Source organism: Mixophyes fleayi, chromosome 4 (assembly GCF_038048845.1).
Source record: "Mixophyes fleayi isolate aMixFle1 chromosome 4, aMixFle1.hap1, whole genome shotgun sequence".
NCBI classification, from domain to species: Eukaryota; Metazoa; Chordata; class Amphibia; order Anura; family Limnodynastidae; genus Mixophyes; species Mixophyes fleayi.
In genome coordinates, this window is record NC_134405.1 from 254,708,709 (window position 1) to 254,731,799 (window position 23,091).

Genomic DNA, 23,091 nt, shown 5'->3' on the forward strand with positions numbered 1-23,091 from the left:
ATGCAGTTAAATGGGTGTCGGTCTAGGTTACTGTGCCCACTCCAGTTTATAGGTGGAGTAGATGGCACTACCTTGTAACTTACATTTTTCTAGTTGTGTGCCTTGGCAATTAACTCTCGATGAGCTACATTTATTTAGCATCTTATGTTCCATTCCTGTCCAGCGAGATGTAAGAGAAATCTTAAGTACATGCTTGTGGGTAGGTTCACCAGATCAGCCATGTAATACAGTCACATTTCAGTCACACATGCTGCATTATTATACTACATCTCATTCACATGCATACTGCACACGTGATCTAAGTGCAATGCAGACATGCAGCTTGTCCAGAGTTAAATAGTTGATCTAGTGACCCTACTGGCAGGCATTTCCTCTTAACAATTACAATTCCATGTGAATTGAATTAAAAATGAAAGGCTCGCACAGAGGAGTTTTGGGAGCCTGTTCTCACTTTCCAGTTGGAACAGGATGTTAAAAACGACAATGAAAATACTATAGGACCCGAATCCTGATGGGATCAGTGCTCCCTATACCTGAAGTATTTTCAGAATCCTTTTCCACGTTAATGTTGAAATAGAAATTAAATTACAATTGAGCTTCTGCAGTTATATCCAATTGTTATTTAAATAACGTGTCATTTCCAACGCGGTTCTGCTTGATATATTCAAAGTAATTGTTGGGGTTCTGTATAACACTTTATAAATTACAATAATCTGGCTATCGCTGCTGGAGACAGAACTGGAATTCAATAGGATAACTTGTTAATCACGCAGAACTCTTTTTGCTTAGAGTATGATGTGATCCTCTGGCAGCATAGGAGCTATTTTTCCCTAAGCTCTGAGTCATAACGCAGATGAGTAGAAGTCCTCCTTCTGTCCTATCCACAATTTCTGATTTGTTCAGGGAACAAAAAACTAATTCAGAAACAGACTAAAATATGCACAATTTGTACCAGATGTGCTTTATATATCCCAAATGGTGATGTCTTACAACGTTTTAATTAGTGATTCAAAATTAAAGTGCATGTGTTATACTTACACATATAATATGAATGTGTGAAAGTTCCCACTCTTTTGCATAATGTGAGATGAGTTATTAATAAATATATTAGAAAAGGCTGTATAGATATACTGATTTTGCTGGTTGCAGGCTACCATGATGACTCTCTCATAGTGGGAAATACAGCACTATGTTTACCAAGAACAAAACACTCTTCTAGCCGAAACACTTTCTGAATGATGTTTTTTTTTCATAAACAACAAAATCTGAAAATGAGTAAAGGAGTCTAAAGTGCTGTTTTTCAATGTAATATATTTCACTGGCATGTTTAGTGGGGGTATATCACGTGCCAAAAACCCCAGAAATATGCTAGAAAAGTTTACAAACAAAGCTGCAGTGTCCATGAGGTGGCATGTGAACCACTTTAATTTAAATTGTAGAGGTACTGTATGATGTACTTGGAGACCATACTGGGGCAGGGTTTATGTATATCATACTTGTGTGTACTTTGCTAAGGTATAATGAAGGGTGGAATGAGGCAAATGAAAATCACTTTTGTTGCTGTGATATCTCCCATTCTTCTATATTTTTACATTTCAAATGCTCCCTTTCTCAAAACCTGTCCTGCGATCTTTACAGAAAAATGTGTCAGTGTGCAGTGAACAACTTCTATCTACAATATGTCATTTTTTTCCCCCAATTTTAAGCACAGAGATCCAATATAATATGAGTTTTTTTGAATGTGCTCTAAACTATTACTTTCGAAAGCTTCATAATGTCCAGTTTTCTAGTGTATTACCTTTTATTTTTTAGCTAATAACTTGCAGAGTATTTAATAACTAAAACCCTAGCAATCTGCAAAACATTGGCTTCAATTATCCAGGGATAAATAAAGATTTCCATTGCTTAAGATCATCTATTTGGAATTGTGTGGTGTGTCTCTTCTTTCTACAAAGGAAGCTTATTTATACTAATTTGAAAGTCAGGCCAGGAATGCCTATGCCCTATCTACAGTTACATGCATGTGTATAAAAGTTGGATAAAAAAACAAACAAACGTTCATTGTCCACTGAGCTACATCTAAGAGTGCAGCCAACAAAATAATGCTTGTGCTTCCCTTTTAAAGCCGCATGAAACCTAAAGTACAAGGTGATCCAATATGAAATGGCATCTGGAATCATTTAAACATATTGCTATGATTATTGTTTAGTATTTATAAGGCATATACTGTACAGTATGGGAATTTTGAATACGGGTAAATTGCAAACAATAAACAAGCATGAAACATGAGGTGTTGCGGTCTTGCATTGTAGTTTTCTAAAACTAGTCATTTGCAAGATTATATTGACCAGATGTTGGTCATTAGATGGGCCCCAAATGCCAGGTTCGTAAGGGTCCACATGGAATCTGGTATGCACATGATCACATCATCCTGATGCTGTCAGATAGTTTTGCGTGGTCAAACCCAGTCTGATTTTGATTGGGCAGATTTGTGTCACCCATGTTTCCTGATTATACTTAATTGGAGGAAATATGTGTGTCCTAGAAAACGGCTCCCCAGCTCTGTGTAAGCTACAGAGAGGAGGAGTGTGTGTTCTCAATGTATGTTGATACATCTGTTTTGATCTTTCAAAGAACGGGTATTCTACATTGCAAGGTACACCTATCCGGATTGGAGACATGATACTGGCTTGGAGCGAGATTCCCAGGAGATATAAAATACCATGCATGATATTCAGGTCTACACCTAATTAATCATCCACATTGTCCCCAGGTTCATGTTCTCCGTTGCTTTCAAGAATGAAATAACAGGGGATCATGAAGGCCTCAGATTATAGTACAGCAAGGCGACAGGATATATCTTACATTTATGGAGGTTCAGTATTTCATAGCTGTTCGGCATTGTTTTACACAATGATCGGAGTGTTGGTGACCTCTGCTATTGACGCCTTGTTATCTTCAGAGTCGTTTAAGGTGTCCTTTCAACATTATTATAAGGTTGGGGCCGCACGGTGGCTAAGTGGTTAGCATTTCTGCCTCACAGCACTGGGGTCATGAGTTCAATTCCCGACCATGGCCTGTGTGGAGTTTGTATGTTCTCCCCGTGTTTGCGTGGGTTTCCTCCGGGTGCTCCGGTTTCCTCCCACACTCCAAAAACATACTGGTAGGTTAATTTGCTGCTATCAAAATTGACCCTAGTCTCTCTCTCTTTGTGTGTGAGTGTGTGTCTATATTAGGGAATTTAGACTGTAAGCTCCAATGGGGCAGGGACAGATGTGAATGAGTTCTCTGTACAGCGCTGCGGAATCAGTGGGGCTATATAAATGATGATGATATGACAAAAACTGACCAAACTACTGAACTAAACTCCCCAAGCCTTGGGAATGTGGTGTAGGCACCTGTGGCTTTAGAGAAGTCCTACGTCTGGGCTCTGAAAGGTCTTTGGATTACACTGTAATGAATCGGGTACAACAAAAGCATTGTTTTGCTTTACATTAGTATACCCAGTTCGATAACATAAAGGTTAGTAGACTCTAATAAGCATTAAAACAGGGAAAGAGGGACGGAGCCCGACATATGGTGACATTGCACACCAGGGAAACCCAAAGAAAATCAAGCTTTGGTTTAGCAGTTCTTCATACTAGCTCCGAAAATGTCTTAAAAATATATAATCTGCTTCTAATCACGTTTTATTGCTTCCTTTCCTCCGAGTTGTAAAGCTGCCTAATTGTGCCCGAAGGCAGCAATAAAGCTCTTGGTAAGCTTGGACATAAAAATAGGGAAACAATATTTAGATAATGTTATATTTAAGTCCTGCTTTTCCTATATTGATTTCTAAAATATGTCATTTTATGATGCTTTATTCGGCAATGTTGGCTGGTCATTTTTACAAACTGCTGCTGTCACCTTTTCTAATGATATTCCTGAATATTCCTTCTTAACCTACAACTAGAACACATCATTTTAGACATCATTGATCTCTATGGTAAGCACAGCCGCCATGCTTGCTGAAAGAGTGCTCCTGAAATGCAGCATGTATTATTCTGCTCTTAAGGAAGTATAATATATTAGTAATCAGAACAATATTCTAAAAACTATGCATTGAACCAGTACCAATTATATTACGTTGTTTTTGTGCAACATTAAAAGGACAGTGTTCATAGCTCCCTGTTGAGATATACAGAAATAAAGCAGATGTGTATTTACACTTACATATGCTTTGACATAACTACCATATTAATAATAATTATTTATATAGCACCAAGATTCTCTGCAGAGATTTACAATTAGGACCATATAAAACAAGACTGGGTATTAATAAAGACACAAGAGAACCTTGTTCCCAAGTTTATAATCTATAGGGAAAATAGTAGTTTGATAAGTGAGGGTAAGTGCCAAATAGCGCATATTGGTCCAGCTAGATTGCAATGGGGAAATGTGCCTTATGGGGCTACTTGAACGAATCACACAGCAGTATTGGGTGGAGGGTTAGAGGGATGGTTGCGTATAGATGGAGAATAAATGTAAGTTTGTGTGAACTGTGTAGAGTGGAGGTAACCGGGTAGAGTAGCCTAGGGAAGTTAAGAACTTGGTTTGGGAATTTTATTGGCTTGCCTGAAGCAGTGAGTTTTTCAGGAATCTCTTGAAAGTTTGGAGGTTAGCGGAAAATCTTGTGTGAGGGAGGGATTTTCGCAGAGTGTGTCTGGCTGAAAAAAGTTGTGTAACCAGGAATGAGAGCAAGTAATGAGTGCGAATGAGAGGTACAGATCTTGGGCCAAGTAGAGAAATCAAGTTGGGAAATTATTTTGAGACAAAAGAGATGTAGTTTTATTAATGCCTTTATACATTTTATATTTGATTGGGTAAAATACATGCAACCAATGTAGGGACTGACAGAGCTTAATAGCGGTAGTAGAACATTTTGGGAGGAAAATTGGTCTAGATGCTGCCTTCTAGATTGTAACGGTGGAAGTCTGGTTAGTGGAAGACTTTTAAGAGCAATAGTTCATGCTGGAGATTATATGTTCATGAATTAGTCATTTTTGCAATGTCTTCTGTAAGATATGTGCATATTCTGGAGATGTTACATACATCTTAGAAACGTCTGTGGATACAGATTGGATGTGGGCATTGGGCTCTTCAGCCTATTAATGGGCCATATAAAACAAGAATTGTAGTGTGCTTTGTGTGGTTACTGTCTCTTAGCTTAGTCTTGAGGTTTACAAGTCTATCGCGGCCAGTTTGATGTTGTGCACTGTTTAGGCTGAAAATGTCAGACCAGAGTGTAGCTGTATATATAAACCTATTAAGAGACCTTTCTAAATTTTATATGTATGAGGTTATGTTTGGGTTAGCATATATAAACTACTTTTATTTAATATGAATGCAAGTAAGTTAGAAAAGCTATATTTGTTTTTTACTGGGAAAAACATTGACATATAATGATATAAAAAAAATGTACATATATCCTCAAAATGAACATACTTGTAAATGGTCAAACAACAAATAATATAAGTAGAGCCATCATTTGAAGCTCACGAATATGATTTGATATTGTTCTCGGCATCAGGTTGCCTGGGGGTAATAGTGCTGTGTTAGTAACAAGAAGATGCTAGAAAATTTTGAACAGGTTCGATGACAATGAACATTGTTGTACTTTTTGTACTGGTTTGAAATATCCGACTGTAATCTATTATTACAAAAATGTAGAAACACCTGCTTACTACATCCCAAGGTGGCCACTGATTCAACAAACACAACATGCCATATTTATTTATTTATTACCTTGTACTATTTAAGGCTGTTACTGGCTTCTATCTTGCAAAGTTTGAACATCTATAATTTAGAACACAACCATAAATGTATCTTTTTTATCTTTTAATTCAGAGTGATCGTCTCTTGATCAAAGGGGGTCGGATAGTAAATGATGACCAGTCCTTCTATGCTGACATTTATATGGAAGATGGGCTCATCAAGTAAGTGTTACTAACCATCTGGTTTGCATGCATTTTTCTTTTCTCGACTTTCCATTATATACAGCATTTTAGTTATTCGGTTAGATGAAATTAGCCCAAATGTGGTTGTTGAGACAGATTTTTCTTCTAGAACTGATCAAATTCAATGATCCTGATAACTGTTTGTGTGCCAGGCCCATAAGTGTTGAAGCACAGGTCTACATTGCATGATGCCACACGCATATACAGCATAGTGTTAGGCAGTAGAAGATAGGAGGAACCAATAATTCATTTACCCATTGGTGTCCATTGATGATGTATGTAATAACACTTCCATTTCTCTGGTTTAATATCTGTTTCCGAGAATCTGCTAATCTTAGCTGACAATACTTAGGTAATGCGTCTAACAAATTCCTTTGTTCCATAAACCTGCATTTGTAAAGGGACCTGTAGGATGTGATAGGATCACAAGGCTGTGACAGCCAAGGACAGCTGTATATCCGCACATCCCCTCGCTCTCCAACGCTGGAGCTGCAGAGGAATCCCAGGGGCTCTGATGGATTAGATCGTATTGGTCTCTGAAACATATTTCAGATTTCATCAGTTTTCTAGTTTAAAACCCATGCAGCTGAATTACACAGGCAAATAAATTATTTACATGTATTTAAAATTGACAGTAGTTTTTAGATTACATAAGTGTTCCTAATCCCATCTACAGGTCCTGGCCTCTTGGCAGCCTTGAGTAATATGATAGATTTGCTGCTTATTTATTTATTTTACCCGGAAGAAATACTTTGAGATTTATTATTTATAGCCACACTTTTAAAATACCACTTGTGCTACTGTTGCTGGGCTGTCACGTTCCTAGGGGATATTAAGTGTGACCTTGCCATGAAATGACAACGTCATGCAAAGTTGTGACAGGTTTAAGGTGGGGTGTTGGTATGTCCAATAGCATTTTTCCCCAAATTGGTGTTTTTGGCAGGGTGTGAACTCACAAATGTGGGATCACAAGCCCAGTTTGACATTCATGGTTTTTCAGAATAAGACGGTGATGTCACCTTGGAAAGTTTGTGTCACACTACTGGTGTATATGTTGTCGTTACTGGAGCACATCAGTAACTCTTCCTAAAACCAAGCCAGGAAGAGAAGCAGTGGGCTGTCCAAAATGAGTTTGCATCATTGTGCTGAAGTGGGCTGGGTTTTGATATGCAAATCAAACCATTAAGTCTTGGCCCCACCCTTGACTTCACTGAGCTAACCTGTGCAGCTCCTAGGTAGCAGGGGCATGGTATAAAGTCAGCAACTATAGGACAACACGTGTCATTTTACAAGTGTCTCCATTACAAACGCCAGGATTCAAAATCAGAATGGTTAGGTATCAGAATTAATAAAACTAAATACAGATGGGACACTTTCATGGTGTAAAACTTCTTCTTTTTACTGTACAAAAACACTATTAAAACCACATTCCAGACGTATAGAAATATGAAGCTTAACTCAAATGCTATTCAGATTTCACAGCATACAAACAGGAGCAGCATATAAAGATGAACTTAAAATTTCGCACCAAGTTCTGCCGTGAATGCATTTCATTGTGGAGTCTTTTGAATTCATCTTTCTATACTATTCCTGTCCATGTGCTGTTAAATTAAACATAAGATATGTCTTTGTGATGAATGATTATTACAGAAGAATACAGGACTGTTATCTTGTGCACCTGAGTTGATTTGGGTGATTACAGCACTACACACTTTTTTCATTTCATCAGAATCATTCGCTAATATGTTGTGAAATGACGGAGAACCTTTTATTGTAGAAATTAACCTAGTGTGTATTGACTGTTGACTCTTTTATGTAGTCATTAGACAGCTTGTTGGTGTCTAATATTCTAAATGTTTAAAAACACTGAAGGCAACCGTATTGTGGTCTGAACCAATCAATGTTCAATCCACCAATTCACTAGGTAGTAACGAGAACACCAATGTTTGAGGCGTGAAGTGGAAGTGTCTCTTTTCTCCATGATATCCCTGATTCCTAGTGAATTAATAGGTTGCATTCTCAGCCAATTGGGAGTATGTAATTCCATGTTTAACTGTTCTGTTCAGCTCTACTAACACACTTGTAACTATCTGCATTGTAGGCAGATTGGAGACAACCTAATTGTACCTGGTGGAGTAAAAACCATTGAAGCTAATGGGAAGATGGTGATTCCTGGAGGCATTGATGTACACACCCACTTACAGATGCCATACAGAGGGATGACAACAGTGGATGACTTTTTCCAAGGGAGTAAAGCTGCCCTTGCAGGGGGAACCACCATGATACGTGAGCATATTTGTCTGGGTGGAAATAATCTCTTTCTGGGTCTTTACAGTGAGATTGTAGGTTAAGATAAAAGTTAGAGTATCACAAAAATGTTACATTGGTTCTGTATGCTGCAATATTAATGTATTAGAGTGAAATAGTTAACTGCAAAGTCACTGATATTCTGCGACTTTGCAGGAAAAATTTAAACCGACGATGGCTTTTAGAGCAAGTTTTGCCTTTAAAGACATTGACGTTTTAAATTGCAATTTTGTACTTTAATACATTTACCCCCAGGAGTCTGAAGTTTTAGGAATAATAATTCTGAAATTGTAAGGAGCAACTCTGGAACCATCCTGGGAAGCCTGCTCTATTCATTGAGACTGTGTTCAGTATGCCAGATAACACTGTATACAGGATCTCAGCTGGTATTAAATATGTTTGTTGCAAACAACATGTAGCAGCCACTGACAAACTGACGTGCTCCTATTTATTGCCTAGTTGACCATGTGATCCCAGAACCAGGATCCAGCTTGATTGAAGCCTATGAAAAGTGGAGAGAGTGGGCGGATGGGAAGACATGCTGTGACTACGCTCTGCATGTGGACATCACTCACTGGAATGATAGCGTGAGACAGGAGATTGAATCTCTCATCAAGCAAAAAGGTGCTACATTATACTTATGGTGCATGTTGCAGAATGAACCGTTACTTTTTTTTTTCTGTAATAAGCATCTAATTCAAAGGTATCATTTTAATACAGATTAATGGAAGATGGCAGTCTTTGTTTGTAAAAATATAAATGTCCTCAATGTTTTAGTTTTCCAGGTTTCCAATTATTTTTTATTTGCAAGAGAAAACCAACATTGGCTAGTTGCTAATTTATTTAAATAGTATGTAAATAGTTATTGATAACTATAATTTTTAATTTATTAGGTGTGCTAAGAAGCCACTCTGAGCCACTGACTTCTGGATATACCATCTGCATAGGGGAATTTTTATTAATGCTTTATCCACAGGAGTTCAGATTATGACACAGGCCTGTACTGACACAGAAGTCCATCTACAGACAGACTGTTTCATTATTGTTAGAGCACATTGGTGTAGAACAGGGGTGGCCAACCAGTCGGACCCTAAGAGCCAAAGAATATCCATAGTTACGGCAAAGGGCCAACTTTACCTTTTATATATGTGTGCATATACATATACACAGTATAAACATGTGTATACCAGTGGTAGTCATTATTTCGAAGATGATTTGAACACTAGGTATAGCAGCAAAAAATGCTTATTACTATAAGCCAGACATGGAGGAAATACAGACTTACTATAAGGACACACACAACATGTCCGACACACCTGCTATAAATTGCGACTGGATAAAATGCCGTCAGTGGGATTCTCGTTACTTAAAAGGGGGCAATGCCAGGACCCGCCGCCTGTATAACCTAAGGGTTAGGGTTAGGGTTAGGATTAGGTTCCAGATTATACAGTTGGGGGATCCTGGCATTGCCCCTTTAAAACCTCTTCACATTCCCACCAGACCTCACCATGTGCCCCTCTTACACACATATCAGCCTCTCCATATGCCATGAGATCTACCCACATTCCCCATACATGTCCTCACTTCCCCCATACGGGCCAATAGAACCTCCCCACATGCCCCATACAGGCCAATCTAACCTCCCCACGTTCCAACAGATATCCCCAAATGCCATCAGCCACATCTTACATGCCCCTTACTAACCTGTCACACAGACGCCTGCGCAAAGGAAGCAGGGAGAGTAGACTACACACTCTACTCCTCCTTCCCTGATTGGATAGCAGTGATAATGTGACCTCACTGCGTTATGCAGAGGAGGTCACATGATGCCAGCTGCTGTCAGATGTGCTGAGGCTCCTGGCCGGCTGGGTGATTCTCTGTGGCTGTCAGCAGTGCTCCGGGTGCCAACAGCCACAGAGAATCACCCAGCCGGCCAGGGCAAAGAGCCGCGGATTGGCCACCCCTGTTGTAGGGCATGGTTTGAAATATATTCTCAGGGGTATAATGATTTTCACAGAAAATGGATAATATAATGTAAGTTATAACTGCCTGTATGCAGATAAAGCTGTAGAAACATATATGGCTTAATTAGGAAAGTGTTATAGATGCCAGTGTCAACATCAAACTTTTTTAATTTAATTAAATATTTTGCTTAGCAGCAACCGCTGTCATTCATATTGAAGTTTGGGTTTTTTTTTTCACCAAGAAGTAACTTCTGTGAAGTGATTTTTTTATTTTTTGTTAAGTATTAAATATGGTTTGCCGAATGCAGGTATCTTTGCTGTATATGTACCAAGTCACTTCCAGTTCCAGTCACTTTTCTGGGATTATTTGTTCAGGATTAGAGGTCTAGACATTGCACCACTTAGATAGTTTGACACTTCTGCTCAGTTCTCATGCTACAGACAGCGTGGGCCAACCCTATAATAATAGGTTAAATGTCTCCCTTGCAGTACCAGTCTGCAGTGAGTGAATGAACCTGTGTTTTTTCCTTGTCACGGTGCCCAGGCTTCCCGTTTCCAAGCATATCATTCTCGTAGCTAAGGAGGTGAAAATGACTTATATGTTCTGTCATAAACGTGTTATTTTAAGCACACTTTTAAAGAGGACATTTCACTTTGGGTTTATTTATTAATGTCATACTGCCGGAACATTAAATCTGGGATATATCTCCTACCTTAGCTGTGTTTCTTTAGCACTGTTTCTCTGGAAATAATGCCTGCTAGTGATGCCAAACAAGGCCTTTCCTCACATGTTTAGCTTCTCCAGCCAACTCCTCTCATTCCACAGGAGTGTCATAATTATCGCATGTCCCTGTCTTATAAGAGAGGAAAATCTGTCACTGAATTTCCATTTTTCTTCTTTACTTCCCAGGTGTTAACTCTTTCATGGTCTACATGGCCTACAAAGATTTGTATCAGATGTCCAACACTGAGGTAAATGATATTATATTTCCTTCCTTTCTGGGCAGAAATCCAGATGAAATTAGCTTTTTTTTTTTCTACTTCAGCCTATGTCTGTTGGAAGCAAGGCAATGATCTGGTGAATTACAATGTGTTTACAAGTTTTTAACCAATAATAAAAGACCTGTGTTGCTTCTGTTAAATATCATTTATTCATACCTCAGTGTCACAGCTGTCATATAGCTGCCAAAATTTAGCAATTTGTAATGAACATGGATATGTTTTCAAGGCTGACATCCTAATGTTGTCCCTTATTGTATATATTTCAGCTCTATGAGATATTCACTTTCCTGGGAGGGCTGGGGGCTATTGCACAGGTTCATGCCGAGAATGGAGACATCATTGCCCAGGTAAGACCAATAGAAGATATCTGGTCTTTTGGAAAATATCTTTACATTTCAGTATGGGGCCACTGTCCAGGGGGCTGTAGAAAACCTTTTTATTTTCATGCGAAATGATGACTGAGATTGCTGTAAATATCTTTGAATTCTTAGCTCTTACTATATGGGGAAGATTCAAATCAGCACGAGGTGTCTGCGGAACGGCTACTGAGATGCCTTGCGCCGTTGTTATGGCTGGAATCTCCGCTCATCATTCGGTGCAAGGAAAAATGAGCAGAGATTCCTACTAATTGCCGACAAATGAATCTCCCCCTATGATTTTAAAGAGGTTATTCACTTTAGGGAACCTCCATTACCTGAATTGGAAAGCCAGCTCTCTGCAGGGCTGTGGAAGCAATATGGAGGCTTTCGGCAGGGCCTGTTCTCCCTGCAGTAAAAGCGAACAATTCTCGCAACTTGGCTCTTTAATACAAATAATGGGAGTTCTCATAGGGGTTCCCACTTTTTGCTGTATATATGGGGTTGTATTGTATAAGAAGGGGTTGTCATAAAGTGAATAACACATTTTAACAAGCACCATTACATTACTTGCTAGAAACCCATCAGGTCCAGGCTCTGTGGACCATTTCTCCATATTTTCTGACAATCCTGGTGATTAATGCAAAATATCCATTCAGCTCTTTGGACTTTTTTTGTAGATCCATCTGTTTGCATAAGTAAAATGAATTATTTGTTATTTGATGTATTTATTTTTGGACTCTCTTCTGCATTGATAAAACTTGTATTCAGGAAGTTTCCATGACCTTGGTGTATATTGGGAGACCAGCTCTGACCATTTGAATTTCGAGAGTTCTTGCTCTCAAACTCTTTCATAACAAGAGATTGTACTGATGAAAGGAGTGAGTTTTGGCTGAGTTGCCGCAATGTCAATGGAAACGTAACCAGAATCCTTTCCAAACCTCTGAACTCAGTTGTTGGCTCTCATTCATCCCTTTTTAATTGATACAAAATGTTAGTGAGAGGTCAGGAATGCAAAATGAAGAAGATGAAGTCAGTGAGCTAAAAACATGCAGCTCCCTAGAGAAGGGACTAAACATTTTCTACAAAGATTAGAAGCAGTGCCTTAAACTAAGACTGTCAGAGAAAATTATACCTAAAAAATGAAAAATAAGAAAATAGAACTTTTTTTTTTACTGCGTTTGGACAAAGTTAAAATTGTTATTAGAAGTACTTAATCCAAATTTTATTGCAAAAACAGAAATAGTTTTGTCTGCAGGCTCCTTAGAGTGCAGTACCATTTTTTTTATATAGGTGGTGCTCTGTGCTCTACAGGGTATATTCACAAAGCAGTGAATAGAATCAAAAGTACAGTTAAGCAGAATTCATTGTTGTGAAGAATCTGTTGTGTATTGTATAAAGAGCTAACTGCATATTTTAATTTCTGTATACCTGCATTGCAGCTTTATATTATATTTATTTGGACATTATATATAAGATATTTCAAGGTACATCAGGTTATATGTTTTATTATATAGTTTTTGTTTGTTTTTTTGTAATCAAATTAAGAAAAATGAACTCCCATTTGAAAGCCAAATTTTGATATTTTTAAAGTATTCACAGCACTAATTTTTAGCAATATATAATAGAGACAGTACATAAAACATGAATATTTGCACACAGTAAGAGGGGAACGGTATACGTGTCACTAGTTCTTTTCCGTGCTACTGTGCACAGATATTTTTTTTTTTTTTTTTTGTGCAATTTTGTCATGGTTTGGAAAAGAACGTATACTTCCCAACTTTCGAGATTTTGGCAGGACAGTCCCAAATTGCGGACCTCAAAAGCGGTGTGGTCTTCTGCAGAAATGGGTAGACTTTAACGTAAAAGTTGGTGTTGTAGGGGGTACGGACTGGGCAGGTTTAAGGGTAAATTGGAGGCAAGGCTTATTGTGTCCTGATTCTCAATGTCTCAGTTTTGGGAGGTATGATAATGAGCATGCAATAAATATAACACACTTCCAAAATGGTCCCCTCCAGTAATAGTCCACTTCTCATGCAGAAGACTGTTGATATTCAGTGTTCAGGACACTTCCGTAGCAGACAAATGTGGCCATTACTGAATTGTTGGGGCATATACAGTGGTGGAAGTGGGGGGTATATATGGTGGTATAACACAAATTCTCCTACTGCCTTCATTGTAAAACTAGCACATTTCATTCACTTACATTCCCGTTTCATACTGCCACTTCTAAACTTCAACTTTGACCACTGGGCATAAATATAGTGCAAACAACAGAGCCCAGTCAAAGGCACCCACTTTTTTCCTAGCTATGTAGTAAGAGGTGTTTTCTTTAATATTTTTCAAAAATCTCAAGTATTCACACATTATTGCAAACTAGAGTATGTTTCTGAAGATTACATTTACTGTTTAAGTTGTTGTAGACAACCCTGCATCAATATCAACATTCAGCTCACTCAGACAAACCAGCTAGGAGTGCACATCAGTGTCATACATTTTATACTCCCAAGGGTGTTAAGCTTGCTCCTTGTGGACCACACACGTCAGGCATTTGGGGTACATTTGAGTAAATTACTAGCTTATGATCATGACAGAGCCAACCTGGGTGGAAGCCAAAGATTTATAATTTGACCTGTGTGTGCTCCCACAAAGACCCACTGTCCTGAATAAATGAGTGGCTGATGCTTATTAACTAGGCAAGAAAAAGCAATCCATTTGTTTGGAGCATTGTAAACAGTGTAACCTAGGCCTAGCTCAGCTTAGTGATAGATTCAGCAGTACCGTTATTTTGTGGATTACTCAGATTTGGGACCACTTCTCATTGTATGTGGTTACCATGGATGGGGCGTGGCTTAAAATGTTCCAGTTTTCCTATCTGGAATGTTGCAATGATTCCAGTCCAAAGTGTAAACTTGTATTAATTTTATACTTGATTACATATCGCCATAAAAAAAAAAAATTTATAGCGAAAAACCTGTTTCAATTTGTTTTTCTAGGAGCAACACAGAATGTTAGAAATGGGGATTACAGGACCGGAAGGTCATGTTTTGAGCCGACCAGAGGAGGTAAGATCTATGGAATAAAATAGAACCGTTGGAATGTTTACGTTCTACTTATATTTAAATTGTTGCTTTTCTAACTTTCGTGCTCCTAAGACTTACATTATGCCAACCCAACTATATTATTGTTTTTCCAAATATTACTCACTGGACATGGCAATTTAGGCAGCAGATCTATTGACCCTCTGAATGTCAAAGCCGAAAACTGGAATTTCCATTTCTCTTTGACACTCACATTTCTTCATGCAGAGACCAACTTTTCTGCTTATCTGTTCCATTGTCAACACACAGGGAAGGGAAGTTGTAGCTAGGAAGTTGGATGATTAGGGGGGAAAGAGGAAAGAACTAAAAGTGTGGCTAATGCTGTGCAACCCAGGAGCAGACGTGACTGACAGAAATATATATTTAAAAAAAAAAAAAAAAAAACCTCTAAATAATGATAATAAAAAGAAGACCTGAAGATATTCGCCTACTTTAGAACTGTCTATGTGTGTAAATTAATACAAATGCATATATTTAGAACTACATTGTTGTCGGCCAAACGCTATTTTAAGAATGACATTCAATAGACTCTGTGATGGTTGTCAGAGAAGTAGAACCACGTGGACATCACAATCTGTGCGGCGGATTCGGTTTGGAGTGAGTTACTGTCGAACATTGCTAATCCAGGTCGGAACGTGGCATTGCCAGGCCCCATAGCATAAGTAGGGGGTAGAGCCTGACGGTGGGGGTAAACCTCTACTTTCTAGACAGGAGAGGCACATGCTCACAAGACGTCCTCGCTCTGCTCTTCTCGTGGCAGAGGGGGCTTTCGGGAAGATGGGCCTGCATTGCTGGGCCCCTGTAACAGCTTCACCACCTGCGGTGGCAGTAGTTCCACCATGATGCTCAGCTGCCATGGCAATATTAGTCAGTAGCTTCATCTGCCCAGTTACAGGGAATATACACATGCGTGACCTGGGCTATTCCCATTTGAAAAAAAATGCTTTATTTAAATAATAAAGCAATTCTTCATTGAATATTTTCTGCTACAACGAAGGATTATGTCAGTCCTTGTTTAATTTGCTTACACGTATTGTGCATGAGAAAGATTTTGCTTGTGAGATCGAGCAAATCTTTTTGCCACTGGGGACCCTTTGATAGAGAATTTCCAGGGGGGACACACATTTTACATTTTCACCGGAGATGGGGATTATCTCCTGTTGATAAATAGAGCCCCATGTCTGCCATTATGTAACCTAAGCAACTTCATTCTATTTCTGAGTGTCCTATTTTGTTTATCGCCGGTGCTGATTACTAAGCATGCAGAAGGAAATTGTTAATGTTGGAAGACCAGCAAGTAATTGAAAGCCGTTTAAACAACACAACCCATTCTGTACATTAAAGTCAGCTTTCTACTAAGGATAAAGTAAATAGGAAGCAAAAATGTATACAAATGGGTAAAATGTATATAAGGAGGACAAAGGGCATTCAGCACATAAACAGGTAAAAAAAACAATGGTTAATACTCAAGTATACGCATTAAAGAAGATAAAAGTAACACTGATAATAAAATTGAGAATATTTTCAAGTCTATGATAATGTTTGAGTGAGAGCCAATTCTATAGTGTAATGTTTATTTTAGTAATAGGAGAGGAAGTTACATGTAATGAGGAAAAGATGTGTACACAGAGCAATGCAGCAGTACGCCCACGGTATTCAATTGACAGGAAGTGTGTTTTCTCCTAACCATTTGGAGTTGCAATTGCCAGACATGATATATCCTAAGCGTGAGGTCTTTACAAGGTGTGATGTAATGAGTGAGAGACGTACAGCATCTAGCACCATCCTCGCAGGCTCAAGCCATAAAAGCTCACAATGCGGGAGACATAATGTGAAGGAGGCACAAATTCATAAATGATGATATTTACGTAGGGATGGGCCATCTGCATGCCAGCTGTACTTCATGTGGAAGAATACTGGTCATGGTCACATTAAAAAAACACACCTGCTGAACTAATTGAAGTCCATTCTTTTACTGCTCAACATGCTTTGAAGTTGGATTTACACAAATTGGTTTCATTTTAAATAGGATATTCAATGCAGAATATTTGCTGTACAAATGCAGTGAAGGCACCCTTTACAATCATTACCATTTATTTATATAGCGCCACTAATTCCGCAGCGCTGTACAGAGAACTCACATCAGTCCCTGCCCCATTGGAGCTTGCAATCTAAATCCCCTAACACACACCACACACAGACCGATAGAGACTAAGGGCAATTTAATATCAGACAATTAACCTACCAGTATGTTTTTGGAGTGTGGGAGGAAACCGGAGCACCCGGAGGAAACCCACGCAAACACGGGGAGAACATAGAAACTCCACACAGATAAGGCCATGGTCGGGAATTGAACTCATAACCCCAGTGCTGTGAGGCAGAAGTGCTAACCACTTAGCCACCGTGCTGCCCATAACCCTTATATATGTTAGACCTGATTAGACACACCTTTCAAGGGCATACTTGCCAACTCTCCCGGAATGTCCGGGAGACTCCCGCATTTTGCGAGAGTCTCCCGGGCGAGTGTGGCAATCTCCCGAATTCTGCCCACTTCACTAGGAAGTGCCCACTTCCTAGTGAAGTGGGCAGAATTGGATCCCAAACGCCGCGATTCCCGATGAATCGCGACGTTTAGCCCCGCCCCCGCTGTCAAATGACGTAATTTGAGTCATGACGTCACAGGAGGCGGGTCCGAAATTCCGCGATTTTGCGCGGCCACGCCCCCTCACGCCCCCCTCAACTGGCTGGCACCCGGAAGGGAGCTGAAGAAAGTAGGTAAGTATGTTCAAGGGTTATGGTGTTTTTTTTTTATCAGTGATTGTGTTTAGGATGAAGTCGGTGCTGTGGTCCGACCAGGAGGGAAAATAGATTATTCTAGTGGAGTTGGTAAGACGTTGGTGGAGTCGGGCTCTGGCTGGCCATGTTATCAGTGGACAAAATTTAGAAGAGGATAATCTAGGCAAACTGGGCCCTTACGTTATATTTGGCAAAAACAAGAGGATGGAAGCTTATTTCCTCAATCGCTAAACAACTAAGTCCATACAGCAGATCTTATATTAATGGTATCTTTTTGAACTCCACTACATATATTTAAACCTACTGTAAGCACTTTTAACTGATTTACTGGCGAGCCCTGCATTCCAGAGTCTGATCTCTTATCAGTGATGGCAGTAGTATGGGACCCATAGCTGGTCAGTTCATTCCTAGTAGTGCAAGGGGGTACCTGCAGAAACCTTTAGGGCTCCTGCCCACTGGTGTCAGTTTCTTGTGATGTACTAGCATATTTACTGCTTGTAAAATGCACGAAAACAGGTTTTATTTCCAATGACCACCAACCCGCTTGTGATGTTACTCGCGTTCAGGAATGTTGTGGCGTTGTTGATGTTTTCTAAAAGCCGCCTGCTCCATTCACTTGTGTGTACCATCAGTGAACGCATTGGCGAAGCCTAGGCGACCTTCAGTGGTCTCAAAAACAGGAGTAAACCTGCCATTAATAACTGCATGCATGTCAAATACATTTGTTTTAAATTATGTTTGTCAGAGCGTATCCATTTCACACCATGTGTGAATAAACTACCGGGTAAGCTGCTGCCTACTTCTGTGTGACCCAGGCTGTGTTACAGATAGGTTGAAGACAGCCTGTTGCCAAAAGACAGCCCTGTCCCAAGAGACTTATACAGATGAGATTGTTGAGTCTAAATATAAATCTGTCTCTGTATTTAACTTCAACAGATTTGTACTATTAATAGCAATGATATTTTAATTGGAATAAAACCATTTAGGAGCTTAAACTTTCTACACATGCCGGGTTCAGACGCTAGAGAAAAAAGTGTGAGTTGTCTCACACACTCCTTGCTCTCTTGTAGCACATCAGCCTGGGCGATTTTCTGTTCAACTTTCCCTGACCACTCTGCATTTCTAGTAGCTCTGCACAAGAACTGGTGGTACACATAATTACTGACTCCGTCCAGTGTAAGCTTCTCATTGGTAAAGCAATATAAATCTATTAGTGAAGAAATATTAGAAGCTCCTCCATATTAAATGTAAATATAATTTAGATGCACTCTAGTATCTTTTCATTTAAGTTCAGTAATATAAATCTATGGTGAAAAGTTTCAAACCTGACCATCAGCCTGGTAGTCAGTCTTGATATATTCTTAAAAATTAATTAAATAGTGATTTTTATTGGTTTCTCAAATATTCTTTTGTCACATGTTTGCGCTCTGACACCTGCTAGTGTTCTCGCAGTCCCTTCAATGTATACTGCTTCTCTGCTACCGCCTGGATGTCTCTGGGTTCACTCACTCAGATGCTGTGTTTTCAGTCATGCCGTTATATTATGTGATAATGCGGTACATTCCCCCTAACTGAGCCCGCCTCTAATTATATAGACATATTCTGAGGTAATTTCTCCCTCAGATATCTGTTCCATTTCACTCATATTCTGCTTTAATTATCAGGGCCATCTGAACAACACTATGGGCCCCCAGGCAAAAAAAATAAATATTATATATATATATATATATATATATATATATATATATATATATATATATATATATATATTTTTTATATTTTTGACTCAACGACCCTTCAGCTAAAGAATCAAATCCCCCTTAACTTACCTTTCAATCGTCTAGTTCTCCGAGTCCGATCCCCTTCTCTTCTTCATCGCTGTTGCTGTTCTGCGCTCCTCTCCGTGCTGTGCTCGCAGTGAATGTCGGGCGTGATGACGTCATCACGCCCGACATTCACTGGGTGTGCAGCACGGAAGAGGGGACCAGGGAGGAAGCCGGATCGCGACCTGACCTGAACTGAACGGTCAGGTGACCGTAAAAAAACAAAAAAAACCCCAAAAAAACAACTTACCTTTTACGGAGTCCTGCCTCGGGCCCCCTTGTCCGCTGGGCCCCCAGGCACCTGCCCATTGTGCCCAGTCGTAAAGACAGCCCTGTTCATTATGTACTTAGGCTCTTGTGGCAGCATGCCACGGACCCACTCCCCACAGTACCAGGGGATCCCAGGACTTCCTACCCTCTGTCCCGGTTCCTTGTCTGTCACTCTCCCTTCACACAGGTTTTGATCAGTTCTTACCAGCTGTTCCTAGTGTGTCTCCTCCTGGTCCTAGTGCAGGGCACACAGTCTGTCACAGGGTGGTGTGAATAACAATGCCAGATGGGCTGTTACATATGATGTCATATTGCCATAGTGGAACTATGCATAACCCTGTTTAGCCTAAAGCGCACAAAGGAGTATATTTACTAAACTGCTGGTTTAAAAAAGTGGAAATGTTGCCTACAGCAACCAATCAGATTCTAGCTGTCGTTTTTGTAGAATGCACTAAATAAATGAAAGCTAGAATCTGGTTGCTATAGGCAACATCTACTTTTCAAAACCCACAGTTTAGTAAATCTAGCCCAATGAGTCAAACAGAAATTAAGTAATTCCAGTTTCAGAATAATTAATTGCTTTACATTTGTGTAAGTTCTGTAATTGGCCTATGGAAGAAAACCTGATTATTGGCTCCCCAATAAAAAATTGTGACACAATATAATGTACTTGACCCAAATGAATATATTTCTACATGCTATGCTGTTAGTACATGCCGTGTAAAGGTTCCATTTGTTGCCTTTTCGTAACAAAATGGTGTCTGTCTACAGCTTTTGAATCAATGTCATTTTATGTTGTTGTGCTTTGTGGATTATGCTGAATCTTTCTGTGTAGTGTTCTTCAGGGTCCTGTGTCTTTGTTCTTTCAGCTGGAAGCAGAAGCTGTCTTTCGTGCCATAACCATTGCAAGCCAAACAAACTGCCCACTATATGTGACCAAAGTGATGAGCAAAAGCTCTGTAGATCTCATCTCCCAAGCCAGGAAAAAAGGTGACTCTATTCTCTAGACTAATACTTACAATAATACTGCACAATCTAATAAACTCATGTAAGAGAGGATGATCAGTAATGTAGTTCCAGTAAGAAATTTGTATTGGTACAAATTTATAGGTCAATGAGACAAAAACTACTACTTTCACCAGTGCCCTCACAGTTTTTCCTAGTGAAGGAAGAGAACAGAGACACAGAAGACTGTGTATACGCAGTCTCATTAATGTAATCTTCTAGGTAACATAAACACACCATGAGCTAAGAAAATCTATTTCTAAAAGGTAATAAAAAGGTAATAAAAAAAGCAGCTGAAACATTGTACTAATCTTAGCCAAGGATCAGCAAATATTGAGATATGGATCTCATAAAGCATCTCTGTTTTATGCACATCTGTTTTTTAGCATGAAGTGAAGTAAGAATTTTATTTATTCCTGTTCACATTGTCATTTTCTGAATTATCGCCAGTATGTTTAAAAAAAACCAAAAAAAAACCAACCATGTAAGAATATAGTATACTAATAAAATCCGTTTGCTGCATGGGTAGCTTTTGGCCACTAAAGCCAAGATACCAGTTGTCTTATGTAGCAGAGTTACAGTCAACAATCACAAGTCTATATATTAAAGTTCCAGGATGATAGTAATTGTTAAATCTAATCAGTTCGTTCTAAACAATAACAAATTCAATGTTAGGCAATGTTTGAAAATACATTAATGTACCTCAGGATAGTTAGATGGGAATTGAATTGTTTTTCTTTGTTGTATGTTTGTTCCTTTTTTGTGTTGCTTATTATGTTTGTTTTGTTTTAAAATGACTACAAATCTTTAATAAATTAAAAATAAAAAAGTTCCAGGAATTACCTTGTACTTTGTGGCCATGGGAAAACATTTCTTCCTGCGCATCAGTCTTCCTCTAGTTAAGCCTAATGAAATGCACTGACTGGAATGGCTGATAACAGAAACCAGTAGCTTGCAGCCAGCCACATAGCAACTATTAGTAGTTTGTTGAACAAATACAATGCTACCATTGTGCGGCAACATTTACAGCTTTATTTGTGAATGTTATAAGCAGCTCTCTTATCTTAGGCTGCCAATATATTGGGTGCATTTTCTGTTGTCCACCATGGCTAGATAAAGGTTTGAGTCTATAATAACCACATCATGATTGCATTTTGTGTGGTAAAATATGTAAATAATCTTATTTCCACTAATTCTGCTCATTTTAGAATGCACAGATTACAAGATTTCAATTGTGTATCCCTTAAATTATTATTTCAAATGCCAAAACTAGTGATGTGAGCTATAAGATTGTACATTGAGAGTTTATCCTCTCATAATAGCCAAATGTCAACCCATTATACTCTCTGAACTGAAATATATTTTGCATAGTAGTTCTAGTAGTCAGGTGCAACTCCTGCGGTGTTACTCTCTAGCTCCAGTCATACAGCGTGGCACATGACTTTGTAACCACTTGATGACGTAATGTCCAAGAATCACAGGGTAAGACCCTGAATGAGAAGTCTGTTTAGTTGATCTGAAAGTTCCAGTATGTGATTACTATGGGAACCAGCCTGTTGCATTGTTTTTAAACTGTATTTTTGTCTATATTTCAGTGACAACAACTATAGTTATTCCCTACAACAGGGCCAGAGAGATTTATAATTGAGTATGTTAAGTCCATAGCTATAAGTGCCTGGATGACAAAGATGCCCCTATTAAGCTTATCATTGGCTGTTTTATCTCTTTGACTATTTGTGACTTAAAATATTTTTCTCATATGATTTTAATGACATTTTCTGTGTATTTATCCTTGTGGTATGACTGTCTCTCCTTCCGTTTCACCACTAAACTTGAAATATTTTAGATTGACTTTTGCTTAGCATGCTTGCTGACGTGGTCATGGGCACCAACATGATAAGTGTTTAAACCACACCTAAGGTTTTTATTAAAGGATAATTATATCCAAAACTAAACATGTAGTTTGGGCTGAGTTTCAGTGTGTTAATATAAAAAAAAAAAAAAAACAACTTGTGTTCTGTGGTTGATCTGCCAGTTCTGCCGTAGTTCCTGATGGCTGTAACAGTATTAAGTGGCACTACTATCTCTTACTTCTCAATGTGACACTATTACAGACATCGGGCAAACTCGGCAGATACTTTGAATGGCGCACACACAGTAAGTGCAATTTATTTTTAATGTTAACTCATTGAACTCCACCTAAGACTACATTTTTAATTTTGGGTGGTTCTCCTTAAGGATGCACCAAATCCAGATTTTAAGATTGGGATGCATATTTTTACAGTTGAATGGCTGAACCAGACCTTTATTGCCATACTAGGTGACAATTATGACTGTGTCATAATTGACCGTGACCAAAGTTTGCCGAGTTAATCTCCACAACATATAACGATATTACAGTAAGATCATGGTATGAACAATGTACACCATAAACTCAAGTGTTACATGCAATTTATCAACTGGCTACTCCA

At 38.9% G+C, this 23,091-nt stretch overlaps 1 protein-coding gene across 2 annotated transcripts in view; it reads left to right on the top strand.

Annotated features, from left to right (window-relative positions):
- The window catches only part of DPYSL3 (dihydropyrimidinase like 3), a 164,692-nt gene that overhangs the window by 127,701 nt on the left and 13,900 nt on the right, over positions 1-23,091 (top strand). For both annotated transcript variants that reach the window (XM_075209652.1, XM_075209653.1), the window contains exons 2-8: positions 5,887-5,975; positions 8,098-8,282; positions 8,763-8,927; positions 11,178-11,239; positions 11,536-11,616; positions 14,622-14,690; positions 20,485-20,605. In XM_075209652.1, coding sequence (XP_075065753.1) covers positions 5,887-5,975; positions 8,098-8,282; positions 8,763-8,927; positions 11,178-11,239; positions 11,536-11,616; positions 14,622-14,690; positions 20,485-20,605 — 772 coding nt within the window. The remainder of the gene's footprint in view (positions 1-5,886; positions 5,976-8,097; positions 8,283-8,762; positions 8,928-11,177; positions 11,240-11,535; positions 11,617-14,621; positions 14,691-20,484; positions 20,606-23,091) is intronic.